At 49.2% G+C, this 16,580-nt stretch overlaps 2 protein-coding genes across 2 annotated transcripts; one reads left to right on the top strand and one right to left on the bottom strand.

The window, feature by feature from the left end:
- The first annotated feature begins 3,810 nt into the window (after window positions 1-3,810).
- Window positions 3,811-6,759, top strand: LOC127343806 (protein IQ-domain 26-like). The gene is made up of 3 exons (XM_051370003.2): window positions 3,811-4,658; window positions 5,730-5,903; window positions 5,994-6,759. The coding sequence occupies exons 1-3, from the start codon at window positions 4,392-4,394 to the stop codon at window positions 6,636-6,638; spliced, it is 1,086 nt and encodes a 361-aa protein (XP_051225963.1). The 5' UTR covers window positions 3,811-4,391; the 3' UTR covers window positions 6,639-6,759.
- A 5,579-nt stretch (window positions 6,760-12,338) lies between these two features.
- On the bottom strand, window positions 12,339-15,655 carry LOC127343807 (probable pectinesterase 53). Its single transcript, XM_051370004.2, has 4 exons — window positions 15,016-15,655; window positions 14,738-14,930; window positions 14,443-14,649; window positions 12,339-12,908 (listed from the first exon to the last, which is right to left on the bottom strand). The coding sequence occupies exons 1-4, from the start codon at window positions 15,393-15,395 to the stop codon at window positions 12,525-12,527; spliced, it is 1,164 nt and encodes a 387-aa protein (XP_051225964.1). The 5' UTR covers window positions 15,396-15,655; the 3' UTR covers window positions 12,339-12,524.
- Between the last annotated feature and the right edge of the window lie 925 nt (window positions 15,656-16,580).

Here is a 16,580-nt window from a genome sequence, read left to right as displayed (position 1 = left end):
TGACCTCATATCGTTGAGAATGGCTTTCTGTTGTTATGTCAAGCATCAACCTGCTGTTTGTTGAGAAGCGTTCATTCTATACCTTAGATAAACCTGCTTCTTGTGGTAAACCTGTTCCTTCTAGCTACTTGACCTATCTCCCAAGGTATTCGATATAACCATTATGATCTAGTGGTTCTTGATGGAGTTGGTGGTGTTCTAGGAACTCATATGTGTTCTTGTGCTAGTGTTGTGGATACAAATGACTTTTGGTATGTTCTGCAAGGCTTACTATGAGTTGTTGTGTTGATCTTTGTTAGCTGTTGTTGCGGCGGCTCCTCTTATGCCATTTTTGATGTTGTGTGTTGTTCACAACACATACTTGCATGTGATGTGTGAGCTGCTTCCATATGGGTCCCATGTTGCTCAAATTACCACAAAGTGCAATGCATCCCCCTTGTTATTTCATGTTTATCACCGTCTCATATATTTTTCCGTGAACTGCCAATTGTGTATTGGTAAATATTGTGACCATTTTATAATGATGTGGGTTTACAAATGATTTTGTTGAGATTATCTTGACTGCTTAGTAATAAGCATGATATGATGTAGAGGATGTTCAAGTTACCTGATGTGGCTAAGCCAGCTTGTGTTAGGATGGGGCACACCCCACCCTAGCACATACTTTAGTGAGAAAAAATAAAAATAAAGAAGCTAGCTCATACATTCATCAGATTATCTTGGGTGCCTCACCGTAAGGAAAATTTCTAGAACCGCCACTAACCTGATGTTGTCTATTTTGCTATCTTCACTGCTTTACTAGCAGTACTAACCTGACATGTTCCTTCACAGTGATCTTTTAATGTTGTCTGGATCACTGTTGTGGCTTTCAGCCCCTCTCAATTTGGTTTACCTTGCTGCCTATTTAGAATTCCCTCTATAATCAAGTTGATGCATTCCAGGAATCATATTGTTGAGCTCAAACACTAAATTGCCTCAACCTTGCGGTGAAGGCAAACACTCTAACCTTAACCATAATTTTCTTTGTCTTTGTTTATTTTGCAGGAAATGAAGACTAGAAGAAGATATGAAGACTAGTTTAGGTTTTAGTCATAGGCTTGCTATTCTTGTAATTTTCTTTTATTCTTTCAAAATTTTGTAATAACCACTTTAATGTTTATACTTGGAATAAAATGCTATTTATTTCTTTTTGCTACTATTGCCTCGCAGTGTCCGTCAATTTAACGCCGAAAGCATCGACGTGGTGATAGTTGTGGCACAACCTGAAGATGCCGCTCCTACTCTATAGTTAGGTGCTGGCTAGCTAGAAACCTAGAACTCGTAACACACGTGGGCCTAGTACACGTGCCGTTACTGTTTTAGTCAGTCATGAGTGCGATCAGACAACAGTGTTGACCGTTTTTTCAGCACTGACAGCACGTTTTCGTACAGAGAACACGAACACAGAACAAAATCGGCGCTGACACACAGGGCGAACTGTCACACAGTGCCATATAAAGATATAGGCACACGGTTTAGGTGTAGCAGCTCGTGATCAGAAGCCATTTGCACCGGAATATATTTGCCGCGAGTATTTTGCGCCATCTGGGTTGGCAGTTGAAAGTTAGAACAGTCCGGTGATCATTTTCCGGAGAGACAGTTCGTTGTGATGCGAGCTTTTCTTGTGCAATCAACACAACAGCTCGCGTGTTGGCAGCTGGGCAGTGGCACAGTGTGTCGATGTGCCCAAATTAAACACAAACAGTAAACGTCCTCTTCCACGGTAGTTATGAGGTTAGCCGTACGCACGCCGTTAAACGGCTAAAGACCGAACGTTGGCAACACCTCACGATTAAAGTCGCACATGACGAAACCGACACCGATGATCCGAAGACCGAAGCTCCCGATAACACCGACTAACCGGCGACGTCCACGCATTGTCGTGGTGTCGAGACGCGCTACATCGCGCGCGCTACGTCCACGAATTAAATCCTGATGAGGAAGTGCAGGGCAAGAACGTTAGCGCGCTGGTAGCCACCCACGCACGAGTCCAGTACAGTAGCGAAATTAACTAGTGCACTGCTCCATTCCAAGAATGAATCCAGATCGAGCAGGATGAGTACTAGTCAGCGCCGCTTGGAAGTAGATCCGGTTTGAGAGTAGTACGGACAAGGCTGAGGGCAGAGTTCTGCGTGGTCCATACTGGGCAGATCGAGTAGTGACGTTGACGGCAACTGTACAGGCTCCTCCCGTTCCCATGTCGATCTCGGCTCCGTTCTGTCTGCCGAACAGTGGAAGAGCACAAGGGAGCACCGTGGGCGTGCTCAAGTACAGCCCCAAAACCTTTTGTCCTGTCGTCTGTACCGCTGAACGCTGATCGGTCGGCACCGCTGAACGGCGTCTATCCCGGCAGTCTGATGGATCTTTTTGCAATATTATTAATAGAAAAATCACTTACACAGTCCCGGGAAAAGGACTTAAAAAGAAAATCTTATCTAGGGTTCTGGAAAAAGGACTTAAAAAGGAAATCTTATCGGTGCCGAAGAGGTCGACGAAGACCGGAGGCACCCAAGACCAATGCCAGTAGAATGCCATCTATGGCGCTGATGCTGACACGGGAGGAGGTGGCGGCGCGCTTGGCTGCGCTCACGGGTGACCAGAGGGGTCATCGGCATTCCTGAGACACTGCGGAGTCCCGTAGCTGGACAACAAGACCGTGCCACTGGGCTAGCTCGTCCAGATGGCTCTAGGTGATGGCCAGCTCAAGCGCCTCTTCCTCCGCGACTCGTCGTCATCCTCCTTGTCGTCCACGATGACGCCTCGTTCCCAGTTGAAGAAGCCCGCAACACAAATGTGTGCCAATTGAAGGAGTCGATGGCGAAGTTTGATCCTCCCGTAAATCCGGTCGGAGGATGAAGCGGCAGCGACGAATCTAAGTGATGATCCTCGCGCAGCACTGGCACCCGCATTGAGTTGAGGAAGCGATGCTTTTGCCTTCAGTGCATAGCGTGGAAGCCCAGTGCGGTCCACGCCAGTACGGGCACGCGGTAGGGGAGGCACTGCTATTATCGCGGCGCGCACCAGTACTAGCGCACAAAAAGGCGTAGCGGACGCGATCGCTGGAGGCGGGCCTTGGTGAGAAGGGTAGGCACTGATTGGTTTATGGTCCCGATCCATCAGTGTCGACGCACCTGCGATCCAAATTTAAACCACAAATACATCGATACAGGCACGATGGTCACTATGCGTTTGGCCGAGGTGTTATGAGTTTAGGGATTTGCTAGTTCTCGGCAACTAAGTTCGTGCTTAGTTAAATTTTACATCATTTAATTTGAATCATGATTCGTTCTAATTATAAGTTGTAACATGAGTTGCAACCGAGATTAGCCTCCGCGTGGCCCATTTACATCGTGCGGATGGAGATGCCACCACGGTCCTCCACCGAATGCCGACGCATAACACCGCCGATCGGCTAACTGGTCACCACCGATCGATCCATGTACGTACGTTGCTTCGCCTGCATGGTCCCGAGTCCCTTCCGAGGTGCTAGTGTTCATTGTGCCTTGCCGTGTACTGCCAGTCGCCTCCCCTGGTCTACCGCCGCTTGCTGTTTGTTTCTCTCGCGTCATCATGCTCGTGCAGTGCATGAGTATTTGAGTGGAATTTTGGTCCGAGCTCTTTGTTGCCTTCCTCGGTGGCGAGTCTGACTCGATCGGGTGGGGAGCAAGGAGGGGGAATCTTTGGTGAGTGAGCTGGTGGCTTGACCGACCGACCGAGGTAGAAGAAGAGCCCACACGCGTCAGTTTGTTCCACCCCTCCCTCTCTAGCTAGCCTCAATCTCTCTTCCCTGCTAATCACCCCACCGCCGCTACGGTTGGGGCGGTTACCCGTTCGAGGTTGATGCGCTGCAAAGTTTCTCGGCGACACCACACCCCTCCCTCCTCCACTCGACTTTCTTTCCTATTCTGGGCTGGATTTCACGTAGACTTCGCCGCTTCCGCCCCTGCAAAGTTAATTTCTTGCTGTAATCCCGTGCCTTGCTCAAAGTAGAGGGTGGACTTCCGAGCATTTCCCTTTCCTTCTTCTTCAAACCTTCTGCTTCCCGTATCCCGGTCATTTCTCCTTGATTTCGCGTACCGATAGGCAGCCGTTTCCTTTTTTTCATTGCTGGCAAAGCTGTATATAGGCCGTGCATTTATTTCTCCCCTGATTGTCTCCAAAACCCCCCTTCCTTCTCCCTCGAGCAAGAGGCGCAGTTGTCTGCGTATCGTGCGCTCCTACAGAGTGGGCTGCTGCTTCCCCTTCTCATCTCCTTCCGAGATTCTCTCGTCTTCCGAACGTTTCGTTGACGCGTTTCTTCTCTCCCTCGCGGCCGTGTACGTCTGAAGAGAGTCGGCGCGGGCAGGTCAGCCATGGGGCGTGCCATGAGATGGCTCAAGAAGCTCTTGACGGGCGCCAAGGAAGGACACGGCGGCGTCAAGGCCGACTGGCATGACGCTGCGGAGAAGGAGGCGAGCAGGTGGAGCTTCGTGAAGCAGAGGAAGAGCGGAGCTGACGGCGGGAAGCCGCGGCCTTCGGTGGTGGCTCTCGCCGCCGCGGCCAGGCCGTGCCGTTGCGTCGGTGAACCGCGCGAGGAGGAGGCCGCCGTCGTGGTTCAGAAGGCCTTCAGAGGCTACCTGGTACGTATGATCGATCTCTCTGGTTTCCATATACGTTCATGTTTTCTTGCTGTTTCAAACAGTTCTATAATGCGCAATTAAATTTGGTTACAACGATGCAGAATTCCAGATTGAGTCTCTTGTCTCCTACTGTTTCACACCGTCTGCACACTATTTGCACCCTGTTTATGCTAGATCCGTCAGTTCCTTTCTGTACTTAATACTTGGCTAAGTAGGCTAGACATCGCTGTATGTGATGTCACTGCTGCTCCTTTTTACATCCATGATTGGCAGTTGTTAGTTGTTAACACTTCCTCTGTCCCTGTTCAAAATCTGCACGTTGATCTTTCTGGTTTCGATATGTTTATGCTTTCTTTTTTCGCGAAAACGCAAAAGCCTTGCGTTTCGATATGTTCATGTTTTTTTGCTGCTTCTTCTAGCTCAAACGGCTTAACAGATCTGCCACGATCGTTCTGCTTTTCGATATGTTGATGCTGTTTCTTCGTACTCAAACGGTTTGCCCAGTTCGAATGCAGTTTAATTTGTTTATAACGATGCGCAGGTCCAGATTCTCCTAACTTCTGTTTTAGTGGATTGTTTCACACTGTTTATGCTAGATGCGTCATCCGTCAGTTCCTCTCTGTACTTTATACTACTATTTGGCTAAGTAGGCTAGGCATCGCTGTGCGTGATGTCATGGCTGCTCCTTTCCATCCATGATTGGCAGTTGTCAGTTGTTAACCCTTCCTCTGTTCCTCTGCAAATTCCGCACGTTAATCGGATGCCTGCTGCCTGTTTACTCTGCTTCGCCAGCGACTTCTCCGTATCATAAACTTCCCGTTTGGTGTCAGTGCAGTGGTTACTGAATACTGACATAAGCCTATCTGCCTAAACCACAGTTCTATATACCGTCGTCCATTGCAAGTTGTTTGGGTTTATAATTTTGAATCTCTGATCATGTAAAAAAAAGTTGTTTGTGCTGTGTGACATATGCCTAGTTGCCTAAACCACACTTCTTTAGTCCTTCTTCGTCCACTGCATCTTATTATTTTGTTTGGGTTTATGATGATTTCGAATCTTCGCTGGCTTCAGGCTAGGAAAGCGCTTCGCGCGCTGAGATCGCTCGTCAAGCTGCAGGCTCTGGTCCGAGGCTACCTCGTGAGGAAGCAGGCAGCCACGACTTTGCACAGGCTGCAGGCGCTCATGCGGCTGCAGGCAGATTCGTACGCCGTCAAGCGAGCTTCCTATCGGAGATCCATGGAACAAGTCGGTCATTTTGCCTCAAACTAAAATCTTTGTAGTTATATGACGTGGATGAACGCATGGATATTGAGTTTGACGCGTTTTGCAATGCAGGAGAGGATCGTCACGGAAGATGTCCGGACGAAGCCCTCGCCGTCGCCGGCGAAGGCAGTGCACCGGCGGAGGCTGTCCGACAGCACGGACTCCAACTACGAGCGCAGCCCGCGGATCGTGGAGATGGACACGTGCCACCTCCGCTCGCGGTCCACCAGGATCGCGAGCGGCCGGTACACCCCCGATCGCTCGTCGGCCCGCCTCGCCGCGGACCTGGCGCCGCTGTCCGTCAAGCAGCCCCAGCGTCTGTCCACCCGGCGGCACCACGAGCGTGAACCCGTCAGGCACGCCAGGACGGCCCAGAACACGCCCCGCTTCAGCAGCCCCAACCCGCCGTATGCGTACGACTCGCCTGCCAAGAGCGTCGACGGTCTGACGCCGCGGCCGCTATGGCACCGGGACCTGCTCGCGAGCCCGCGCTACATGGGGGGCACGGCCTCGTCGGCGGCGAAGACGCGGTGCCACAGCGCGCCCAGGCAGCCGCCGGCCGAGGCGGCGAGGGCGAGCCTGACGTCCCAAGCAGGGTCGAGGAGGTCCGCGTCTAAGCGTATGCAGAGCGGTTACCTCTCGGAAGCCACGCTCAAGGGCTACTCCGGTCTCATCGAGGAGGCAGCCAGGGATTACTACTTGGACAGGATGTGGTGACCCATCAGATGGAGAGTGTGAAATACGATCAGTCTCCAAATTTCAGATAGTTATCCAAATTGTGTACATATTCAGTTGCTAAAGTGTTATAATGGTCCAGGCACGGTTAAGTTTTTGTGAATCACAAGGTCAATTGCATAAAAGAGGGTGAAACTGTCGACATTCGTACATTCAGATTGATAGATGGATGGAGCAGAGACAGTACAACGGGTAAATGAACTGAACCACAGTGTGACACAGTGCTTAGCAGTGCCAACATTGAAGCTTTCGTCCTGCCCGAGTGAAGATTACGCGGCATATGTTGTTCTTGAAAGGACACCAGGATTGGTTTGACACTGGAGCTGTTTGCTCCAATGAAAACGATGCTGAAGTGATCGTCTGACGTGAAGCACCGAACCAGATCGACACATTATCCGACGGTCGCACGCAGCGACCTATTAAGAACCGTGTATGGTACCGTCGACACGTCAATTTTGCAGTGATGTTTCAAAGGTTTAGGATCAGTGCGCACTGTTAACACCAAGAAGCACCGGAAGTCAGAGAACGCTCGCCGACGCCTCCAAGATAGCAACTGAGGGTGTGTTTGTTAGCCTGGTTGGACTATCTTACCACCTAATACAAGCTAAGTCAAGCTATGTCAACCTGATACAAGTGTGTTTTATTTTGCTGTGTTTAGTAGGTTGTAAGAGCTGAGCTCAGCTCCTGTTTGGAGTCTTGTATGACTTGAGCCATGTCATGCAAAAATAAAAAGCAATTGGGTCCCTGAATACAAAACGACTAGGCAGCTTGACGGGAGCGAGAGAGATGGCGAGATGGATCTGCGGGGGGAAATGGAGAGATAAAGGCATTGGGGCCGGTGACCCCTGTCGGGCCGAAGCGCGTGCGGGGAACGTTTTCGGACGGACTCAGCTCGGTTCACTTGTGAAGCTCAATTTCAGCTTCTCAACTCGGCATGGTTGAGGGACTGTTTTTGTATGAAGTAGGCATAGTTGAAAGCACACGACCCAACCTAACAAACAAGATATAGTGGGATGAGGTGGGAATATCTGAGGAGAGCCAACCTACCAAACACACTCTGAATGTATCGATTCCGTGGAGGGTCTCCCTAACCTGATGAGTGTCAATGTGTGATACGTTGCAAACGTATCTATAATTTTTTATGCTTCATGCTTGTTTTACACCAAGTCTAATATGTTTTTCTTACACTTCGTTACACTTTTATACATTTTCCGGCACTAACCTATTGACAAGATGCCAAAGTGCCAGTTCCCTGATTTTTTTTTGTTATAGAAAAGTTGTACAAGAAATATTCTCGAAATTGGACAAAACAAAAGCCGAAGTCAATATTTTACCGTAACAAAGACGAAGTCAAAAGGGGGGGGGGGGGGTCGAAGAGGCGCAACAGGGCATCCAAACCACCCCTAGGCGCGGCATAGGTCCTGGCAGCGCCTAGGGTAGGTGTGGGCCCCCTGGCCTCCACCGACCTCTCCCTTCCGCCTATAAGATGTCTCCCGACGCGAAAACCCTAAATCAATCAGCCTCTATTCTAGAAAAGTTCTGTAGCTCCGCCGCTGCCGAAGATAAGATCCGGGGGATAGAAGTCTATGTTCTGGCACCCTGTCGGGATGAGGAATTGCTCCCGGAGCCATCTCCATCGACTCCACCACCATATTCATCGTCGTTGCTGACTCCTACGACGAGGAGTGAGTAGTTCTTGTTGGAGATATGCCCAAGAGGCAATAATAAAGTGGTTATTATATATCTTTATGTTTATGATAAATATTTACATACCATGCTATAATTGTATTAACCGAAATATTGATACATGTGTGTTATGTGAACAACAAGGAGTCCCTATTAAGCCTCTTGTATAACTAGCTTGTTGATTAATAGATGATCATAGTTTCATGATCATGAACATTTGATGTTATTAATAACAAGGTTATGTCATTATGTGAATGATCTAATGGACACACCCAATTAAGCGTAGCATAAGATCACGTCATTAAGTTCATTTGCTATAAGCTTTCGATACATAGTTACCTAGTCCTTCGACCATGAGATCATATAAATTACTTATGCCGGAAGGGTACTTTGATTACATCAAACGCCACTGCGTAAATGGGTGGTTATAAAGGTGGGATTAGGTATTCGGAAAGTATGAGTTGAGGCATATGGATCAACAGTGAGATTTGTCCATCCCGATGACGAATAGATATACTCTGGGTCCTCTCGGTGGAATATCGTCTAATTAGCTTGCAAGCATATGAATGGTTCATAAGAGATGACATATCACGGTACGAGTAAAGAGTACTTGTCAGGATACGAGGTTGAACGAGGTATAGAGATACCGATGATCAAATCTCGGACAAGTAAAATATCGCGTGACAAAGGGAATCGGTATCGTATGTGAATGGTTCAATCGATCACTAAGTCATCGTTGAATATGTGGGAGCCATTATGGTTCTCCAGATCCCGCTATTGGTTATTGGTCGGAGAGAAGTCTCAACCATGTCTGCATAGTTCGCGAACCGTAGGGTGACACACTTAAGGTTTGATGTCGTTTAAGTAGATATGGAATATGGAATGAAGTTCAAAGTTTTGTTCGGAGTCTCGGATGGGATCCAGGACATCACGAGGAGGTCCGGAATGGTCCGGAGAATAAGATTCATATATAGGAAGTCACTTTCCAAGTTTGGAAAAAGATCCGGTGAATTTATGGAAGGTGGTTTCTAGAATTATCCGGAATAAATCACTATGGAAGGTGGAGTTCCGGTTGGACTCCACCAATCCTAACTTGCCCACCAAGTGGGAGGGTGGAGTCCATGGTGGACTCCACCTCCTTGGCCGGCCAAGCAAGGGGGGAAGGGGAGAGTCCCAACCCAACTAGGTTTCATCCATAAGGCAGTTTTTCTGTTGGGGTCTTATTCGAAGACTTTGGGCAAACCCTTGGGGTTCCACCTATATAATGAGGAGGAGAGGGAGGGGGCAGCCCTATGGCTTGGCCGCACCACCTAGGGCATCCAAGGGCCGGCGCCCAAGTGCCCCTCCCCTCTCCCCAAACCCTAGCCTCTCCTCCTCCACATAATACTCCCGCAGCGCATAGGAGAAGCCCTGTCGGAGTTCTCCACCACCACCGCCACCACGCCGTCGTACTACCGGGAATCCGAGGAGGATATACTACTTCCGCTGCCCGCTGGAACGAGGAGGAGGACGTCGTCTTCATCAACACCGAACGTGTGACCGAGTACGGAGGTGCTGCCCGATTGTGGCACCGTCAAGATCTTCTACGCACTTTTGAAAGCGGCAAGTGATCATCTTCTGCAACAACGAGATCTAATCTCGTAGGCTTTGGAAATCTTCAAGGGTTAGTCTCGTGATCCCCTCGTTGCTACCATCTTCTAGATTGCATCTTGGCTTGTTTTTCGTTCTTGCGGTAGGAAAATTTTTGTTTTCTATGCTACGAATCCCATCAGTGGTATCAGAGCCAGGTTTATGCATAGATTGGTTGCACGAGTAGAACACAATTGTTTTGTGGGCGTCGATGCTTTGTTATCTTTAGTTCGTGTACTTTGCATCTTGCGGCACGGTGGGATGAAGCGGCCCAGGCTAACTTTACATGACCGCGTTCATGAGACTTGCTCCACGCTCGACATGCAACTTGTATTGCATAAGTGGCTTTGCGGGTGTCTATCTCTCCCACCATAGTGAAGATTCAATTTACTCTATCTATTGACAACACTAGTATCACCATTGTGGTTCATGTTCGTAGGTAGATTGGATCTTACTCGAAAATCCTAAACCACGTAAAATATGCAAACCATATTAGAGGCGTCTAACTTGTTTTTGCAGGATTTGGTGATGTGATATGGCCATGATGTGATGATGAATATGTATGAGATGATCATTATTTTATTGTGGCAACCGGCAAGAGCCTTATGGTTGTCTTTATATTTCATGTTGTAGTATTATTTTAAAGTAGTTGTAATAGTTGCTACATACAGTGAACAACCATGAAGACGGCGCCATGGACCTTGACGCTACGCCGACGATGATGGAGATCATGCCCGTTGATGATGGAGATCATGTCCGTGCTTTGAAGATGAAGATCAAAGGCGCAAATCTGCTGCCGATTCATATGATGTAAATAACTCAGCTAAATGGTTTGTTACATGCGATTTCAAATGCTCCCGTTCATTCCATACTCCTATGTCATCTAGGAGTCGCTTGATCGAGTTTTATTTTCTTCCTGGCTGTTGCAGCATTATGAAAGTATGACGTGTTCTAATCTCCATGTAATAGCCCATTCATTCTTCCACGTTGTAGCCAGTAGATCACTTTCTTGCTCCATTAGGTTCTCAATAAGAACCCTAATTTATTTATGTCTACCTAGTGATTCGGCTAAGATAGCTCCCTTTGCGCTATCCTTATCCAAATGAGACTCACACAAAAATAAAATGTCTGACTTAATTCGCCTTTGGAGGTCTAAGAGCCAACGAACATCCGTGGTTGAATTCATTCCCCGGCAATTCCACCCGCAAGTTCTCATTGCTGGAAAAATAGTTCAACAAATATCTTCTGCAATCTCACCGGTTTAGCAAACCAACCAATCCAATCAAACACCACCAGTCACCGCTAAGTTTCATGAAGAAGACACCACAGAACCTTGCTTGGCAAGGTAACTTGAACCAGACGTGGCACCTCGCAGAGGAGCTTGGCCTCACCGGGAAGAAAACCAGTAGTGTTGCCGCTCACCGGGACATCGAACGATGGCGCAATAATAAACCTAGATTGCTCTAGGCATCACAAAACTGATTGTATCCATGGGAACTGCATGCATTTGAAGGTAGGTCTAGCTTCAGTTACGAAGCCCTAGGTTGCAGTGGCGGAGCTTGCTGGGAATTGCTAGGGGGCAAACTGAAATACAGGAGTTCACGTGGGACAAAATACACAAAAATATCCACAATTTTAGCTCTCCCAAAAAAATTATTTAATGCATGTGCAAATCATGGGGGGGCACCCCCCCCCCCCCCCCCCCCTCGACATGTAGTAAGCTCCGCCAGTGCTAGGTCGCCCTGGAATCGAGTTTGTCTCATGTTATATCCAAGTATACTCCTCTTTAAAACCTCAATACTTTTATTTCTCCAACTTCTCTAACACAATGTGAGGGCCACTGCACTAGTTTGCGGAAATGCATAAGATTTGCTATGAGTGGATGGAAGCTGACATGCCTGTTTGCAATGATGGGCCAATATGGTACAAATGGACGGCTAATTAGAATTTCAGCAAGCCCATGCATGGTCCAGGTATGTAATAAAAGGCCCAATGAGGAAAATCAATGTTAGTTGCTGGAGTAGGGAAGACATCGTGCTTTACTCCTATCGCCAAGATTGGTTTCGAATCTCGATCATAAGCTGTTGTTTCGTATGTTATTTTGTGGCCATTGTGGACCAGCCTTAGTTATGGTCTATGATGATGAGGATAAGCTAGCAGGGTCTCTGTTAGAACTTAGAAGGTATCCTACTGGTGTCTTGCACGTTTTTGAAGTGCGGTTCAGGCAAATGTGCGGCGTTAATATACTCGTGTCCTTTTTTTCGGTGGAGATGGAACACCGTACATTTCGAGGAGGAGTAAATTTTTTTTTAACACAGTATAAACGTAGACACTTGTAAATACAGTTAGTTTTATAAACGCAAAGTCTAAGAGAGTGAGCTGAAGAAACAAATTCGCCAAGGGCCAAGGTTATCGCGAACGAACATGTAGTATAATTTCTCTGTGTTTTTCTGTTCTGTTACAGCACGGACGTGCGTGCCTAGCTAGCGCGCGTACGTGTGTGCGTGTTACAGCGAGCAGGATGAACTGAAGACCCGATTGCGATCGAGAACGTCATATCCTGATCCACTCCGTGCCGTCGATGAAGCTGAGGGAGATGAAGGGCTTGGCCTCCTGGTCGGTGAGCTCGCGCGACCAGGACACCCTGCCGGAGTAGCTGGCGCCGGGGCCGGTGCACTTGTACTGGCCGTAGAAGACGGTGAGCTCGCGGCTGGGGTCGCCCCAGTTGTACCAGCCGCGCGGGACGATGATGTCGTCCATGTGGGTGTAGGCGAAGACGACCCTGGAGAAGGTGCCCCAGGCGCGGCCGAGGTAGAGCGCGCCGGAGCCGGTGACCCGGCAGTTGAGGAAGGAGAACCCCGTGTCCTCCAGCATGCTCTGCCGGTTCTGCGCCGTCAGCGCCCCGTAGTCCCGCGCGATCGCGTGCACGTGGCAGTCCTGCATGCACAAATCAGACAACCTCGTTGTTAGAGAATTATTACGTGACGGTAATCGTGCACGTGGGCGTTGCCGCGTGTGGCCGTCGTGGCGTGGCGCCGGTCGCAGAGTCGGGGGCAGTACAGACGGACAGCAACAGCAGTCCGTGTGCAGCATCATTGCTTCGTCACGGGTCGATCGAAGATGCCAAGATGTTGTCGGGTCTTGCTCTGGACCGTCTCGAAAAGAACGTTTTCACGATCGGTGGGCATATACAGTAGTAGGCAGCCAGCCGACCTGTGATGCCCGACTGCATGCTGGTGGCACGTAGCAGCAGGTAAAAGGACTTGTGCTGCAGCGGCATTGAAGAGTGTTTCAGAGCGGTCCCGGTGGGCCGTGGCAAGTATAATGGTCTATTCGGTTATGTACGTACTAGCATACATTGCTGGTACATGGCCGAGGACATCATACGCGGGTGACGGGTCCTCACTTTCGGAGTTTCGGTGCGCCATTTTTGTTTACTTTGGGTACGTGATCACTGCACGTCGACATGACATGCATCCTCTCCCATTAGCCAAAGGCTTTGAGAATATTTTGGACAAATAGAGACCCAGCTATATGTAGCCCCTTATACTTTAGGTTTCAAAATTACATTTACGAGTTTCTTTTTAGAAAGTAAATGTAGTTTAGATAGTTAGCTTTCCTACCGCCTTTTCTAGCCTTAGGGCATGGATACGCGGTGGATCCATGTCCATACCGACAAGAGGGGCTACCTTTTTTTTAATGTCTCTCATTTTTATTTACGCTTTGTGTTCTATTCAGGAAGATGCGCCAGTATCAACTCCTTGGAGATGAAATAAAGTCATTCCCGTCTAACCCACATCCCGGTGGTGAGTCGTTTTGGCACGTGAAGCTTTTTCTCCAATAGATCTCGCTGGCTTTGATCGGTGTTCCTTCTAATATGTGTGTCGCTTCATCGGTGATGGATTTGACTCGTTTGAGTGCTTGTAGTCATCGCTAGGTAGTTTACTGACATATTTATATTATTTATTACCATACCGGTTGTCTTTTCAAAAAAGAAAGATGTACCTTAGGAATTCTGTGTACCCGGCTACATAAAAATAATTAAATCTGATAAAAGTATATAATTCTTAAATATGCATTATTTACTATACTCCGGTCGACATTTCTATCATTTTTATGTAGCCTACAATTCAAAATAGTTTGTGCAGCATTGAGCATTCTAGGATTATTACGATTTTTGGAAAAATCAAAATATATTTTTTAATGTATGAAATTAAAAGGCTACAGTTCAGCCTTTATTTGGAGTTTCCGAATCCCAGAGTCCCGAACTAAACCTTTTTTCTTTAGACTGTTCAGTGTTCAGTAGTTCTTGTGTTCTGCTTTATATCCAGGCGCAGGATTGCACCTCGCTAGCCCAGTCCTCGGAAGTCATCAAGTCAACACTAAAAATGGCCAGCGATGGAGCATTTTTGCAGAGGAGATAGAAGGCGTTGACAATGGACCAAGAGATGGAGCAGAGATCCTACTATACCTCGTAGAGCGAGAGCGCGTTGCCGAAGATGAAGTCGATGGAACCCTCGATGTAGCAGTCCTTGTAGTAGTGCCGCCCCGAGTGGTCGTAGAGCGTGTCCTGCGCGCCCAGGATCCTGCACCCCACGAACGCCGCGTTGTCCGCCGACACCCGCAGCGCCACCGCCTGCTTCCCCGTCGCGCCCGCCTTCGGCACCGGCGACGTGTTCTGCCATGGCCCATGACAACCATGCGCGCCAGTTTAGGACGGCCTGTGGCGCGAGACAACTAATTGCAGGCCAACAAAGTGCAGTTACCTTGAACGTGATGTTCCTGGCGAGGAAGTACTGCGCGTTCACGGCGAACGTGGCGGAGCCGTATGTGCCCAGCGGGCGGCCCCTCCGCCCGGACGGCGTGTCAGCGGTGTCGCCCCACTGCACCACCGTCTTGTCCGCGCCGGCGCCCTCCAGCGTGATGAACGCCCGCATCGCCGATACCGACACCTTCTCCCTGCGACATACACGGCCACACACACGCATGACATACACGGCCACCAATCATCAGGTGGACAAGGGGCAACAGGCAATGCACGTACGTGTAGGTGCCGGCGTTGACTCTGATCACGACGCGCACGAGGTTGATGGGCGGGAGCGAGTCGACGGCGGCCTGGATGGAGGTGAAGTCGCCGGAGGCCGGGTTCCGGTCGACGACGAGCGAGTAGGACGGGAACGCGCGGGCCACCGCGTGCTGGAACGTGCTGTGCTCCAGCGCGCCCACGTACCGCACCCACCGCATGAACAGCCGCTCCACCTCCTGCGCGCGCGTCGCGTTCTCCGGGAACGGCTGCCCCGCGGCATTCCCCGGCCGCACACCCCGAGTGTGCGCGGCCACGCCCCGCCACGGCGGGACGGCGAGCGCCACCATGGCAGCCACGGCAATGCAGGCCAGGAGCCGGGCGCGTGGCGCGGGCGTCATCGCGGTGGTGACGTCCGGCGGCGTGACGATGCCACGGCTACTTGATGATTGCCGGCGTGCGTGGCGATTGAGAGGTATGATCGGGTAGCTGGAGAGGCGTGGTCAGTTTTGGTGCGGGAGGCAGGCGAAAGGGGATGGGAATTTAAGGAGACCGATGGATCGATGATCGATCAGGACCTCCTCACGGGCAAGAAACGAACACAAGGGAATTATGGAGTGGAGTGACACAGCACTGCAGCCTCGAGTCAGGCACGGTTCACGAGCTGCCAAGTGCAGCTGGTAGCCTGCTACGCTGATTGCTTATGTGGCGAGTCTTCGCGGCTCGCGCCGCTCTAGCTACATGACTCTTCCGGCCAGTACGCAATGCATTTGTTCGTCGCTGTTCCCGTGCTCTTGCGTATCGCCCCAGTGGCTGTTCCTTCTGGATTTCCAGGTGATCGCGACTCCTGTTCGCATGATATGTCTTGTTTGCCGCCAAAAATGTCTTCTTTATTCTTTACCAGATGATGACTGACTTTTGTTTTTCGGTTTACCTAGTTGTCAGCTAGCTCAAAACTAGCTTAGTTTTCGGTAAACAAAGCCTAGTTCTCAGGCTTACACCATCAAAGTTACATCGTGATTTCTGTGTGTTCTATGAGTTGCAAGTTAAATCGTAGTTTAGATTTTTCAGTTGCAAGTTTTATTTTATTTTAACTTTTTTTTCCCCATTGAAAGTCGAGTTGCAATTGAGAATTTTCAGCTGCCGGTCAAAGTGCAGCTGACATTTTCTAATACGGCAGTGACATCACTTGATTAAGAACTAAAATATTTCTCACTCGAATAAGAATTACTCACGCACATTTTTTGTTGTTGCATATCCATGATTTTCCAACTGAAAAACTCAAACATGCATATTGTCTATTTTTTTAAGTTAATTGTACATTAAATAATGCGCATGAAGATGATATAAATATATGCCAAGTCAAGACCAAGACGATGACAAACACATTTGAGGAGAGAAAGCCAAACATAGAGGAAAGGGATGGAAGTTTCTGGAAGAAGTGCAAGACTCGGGGGGTGGTCACGAGGACCAGAGAGTACGAGATAGGTGGCTCTCCTTGCTAGAGGCAAAGGTGGAGGGGGCGGTGGTTCCTGCAAGCATGCTCTGTCCCATTTGAGGGTTTCAGCCGAGGGAGCGCAGCAGAT

Source organism: Lolium perenne, chromosome 3 (assembly GCF_019359855.2).
Source record: "Lolium perenne isolate Kyuss_39 chromosome 3, Kyuss_2.0, whole genome shotgun sequence".
In the NCBI taxonomy this organism is placed as follows: Eukaryota; Viridiplantae; Streptophyta; class Magnoliopsida; order Poales; family Poaceae; genus Lolium; species Lolium perenne.
The sequence above is the reverse complement of the archived record's forward strand: the minus strand, read 5'-3'. Positions and strand labels throughout refer to the sequence as shown.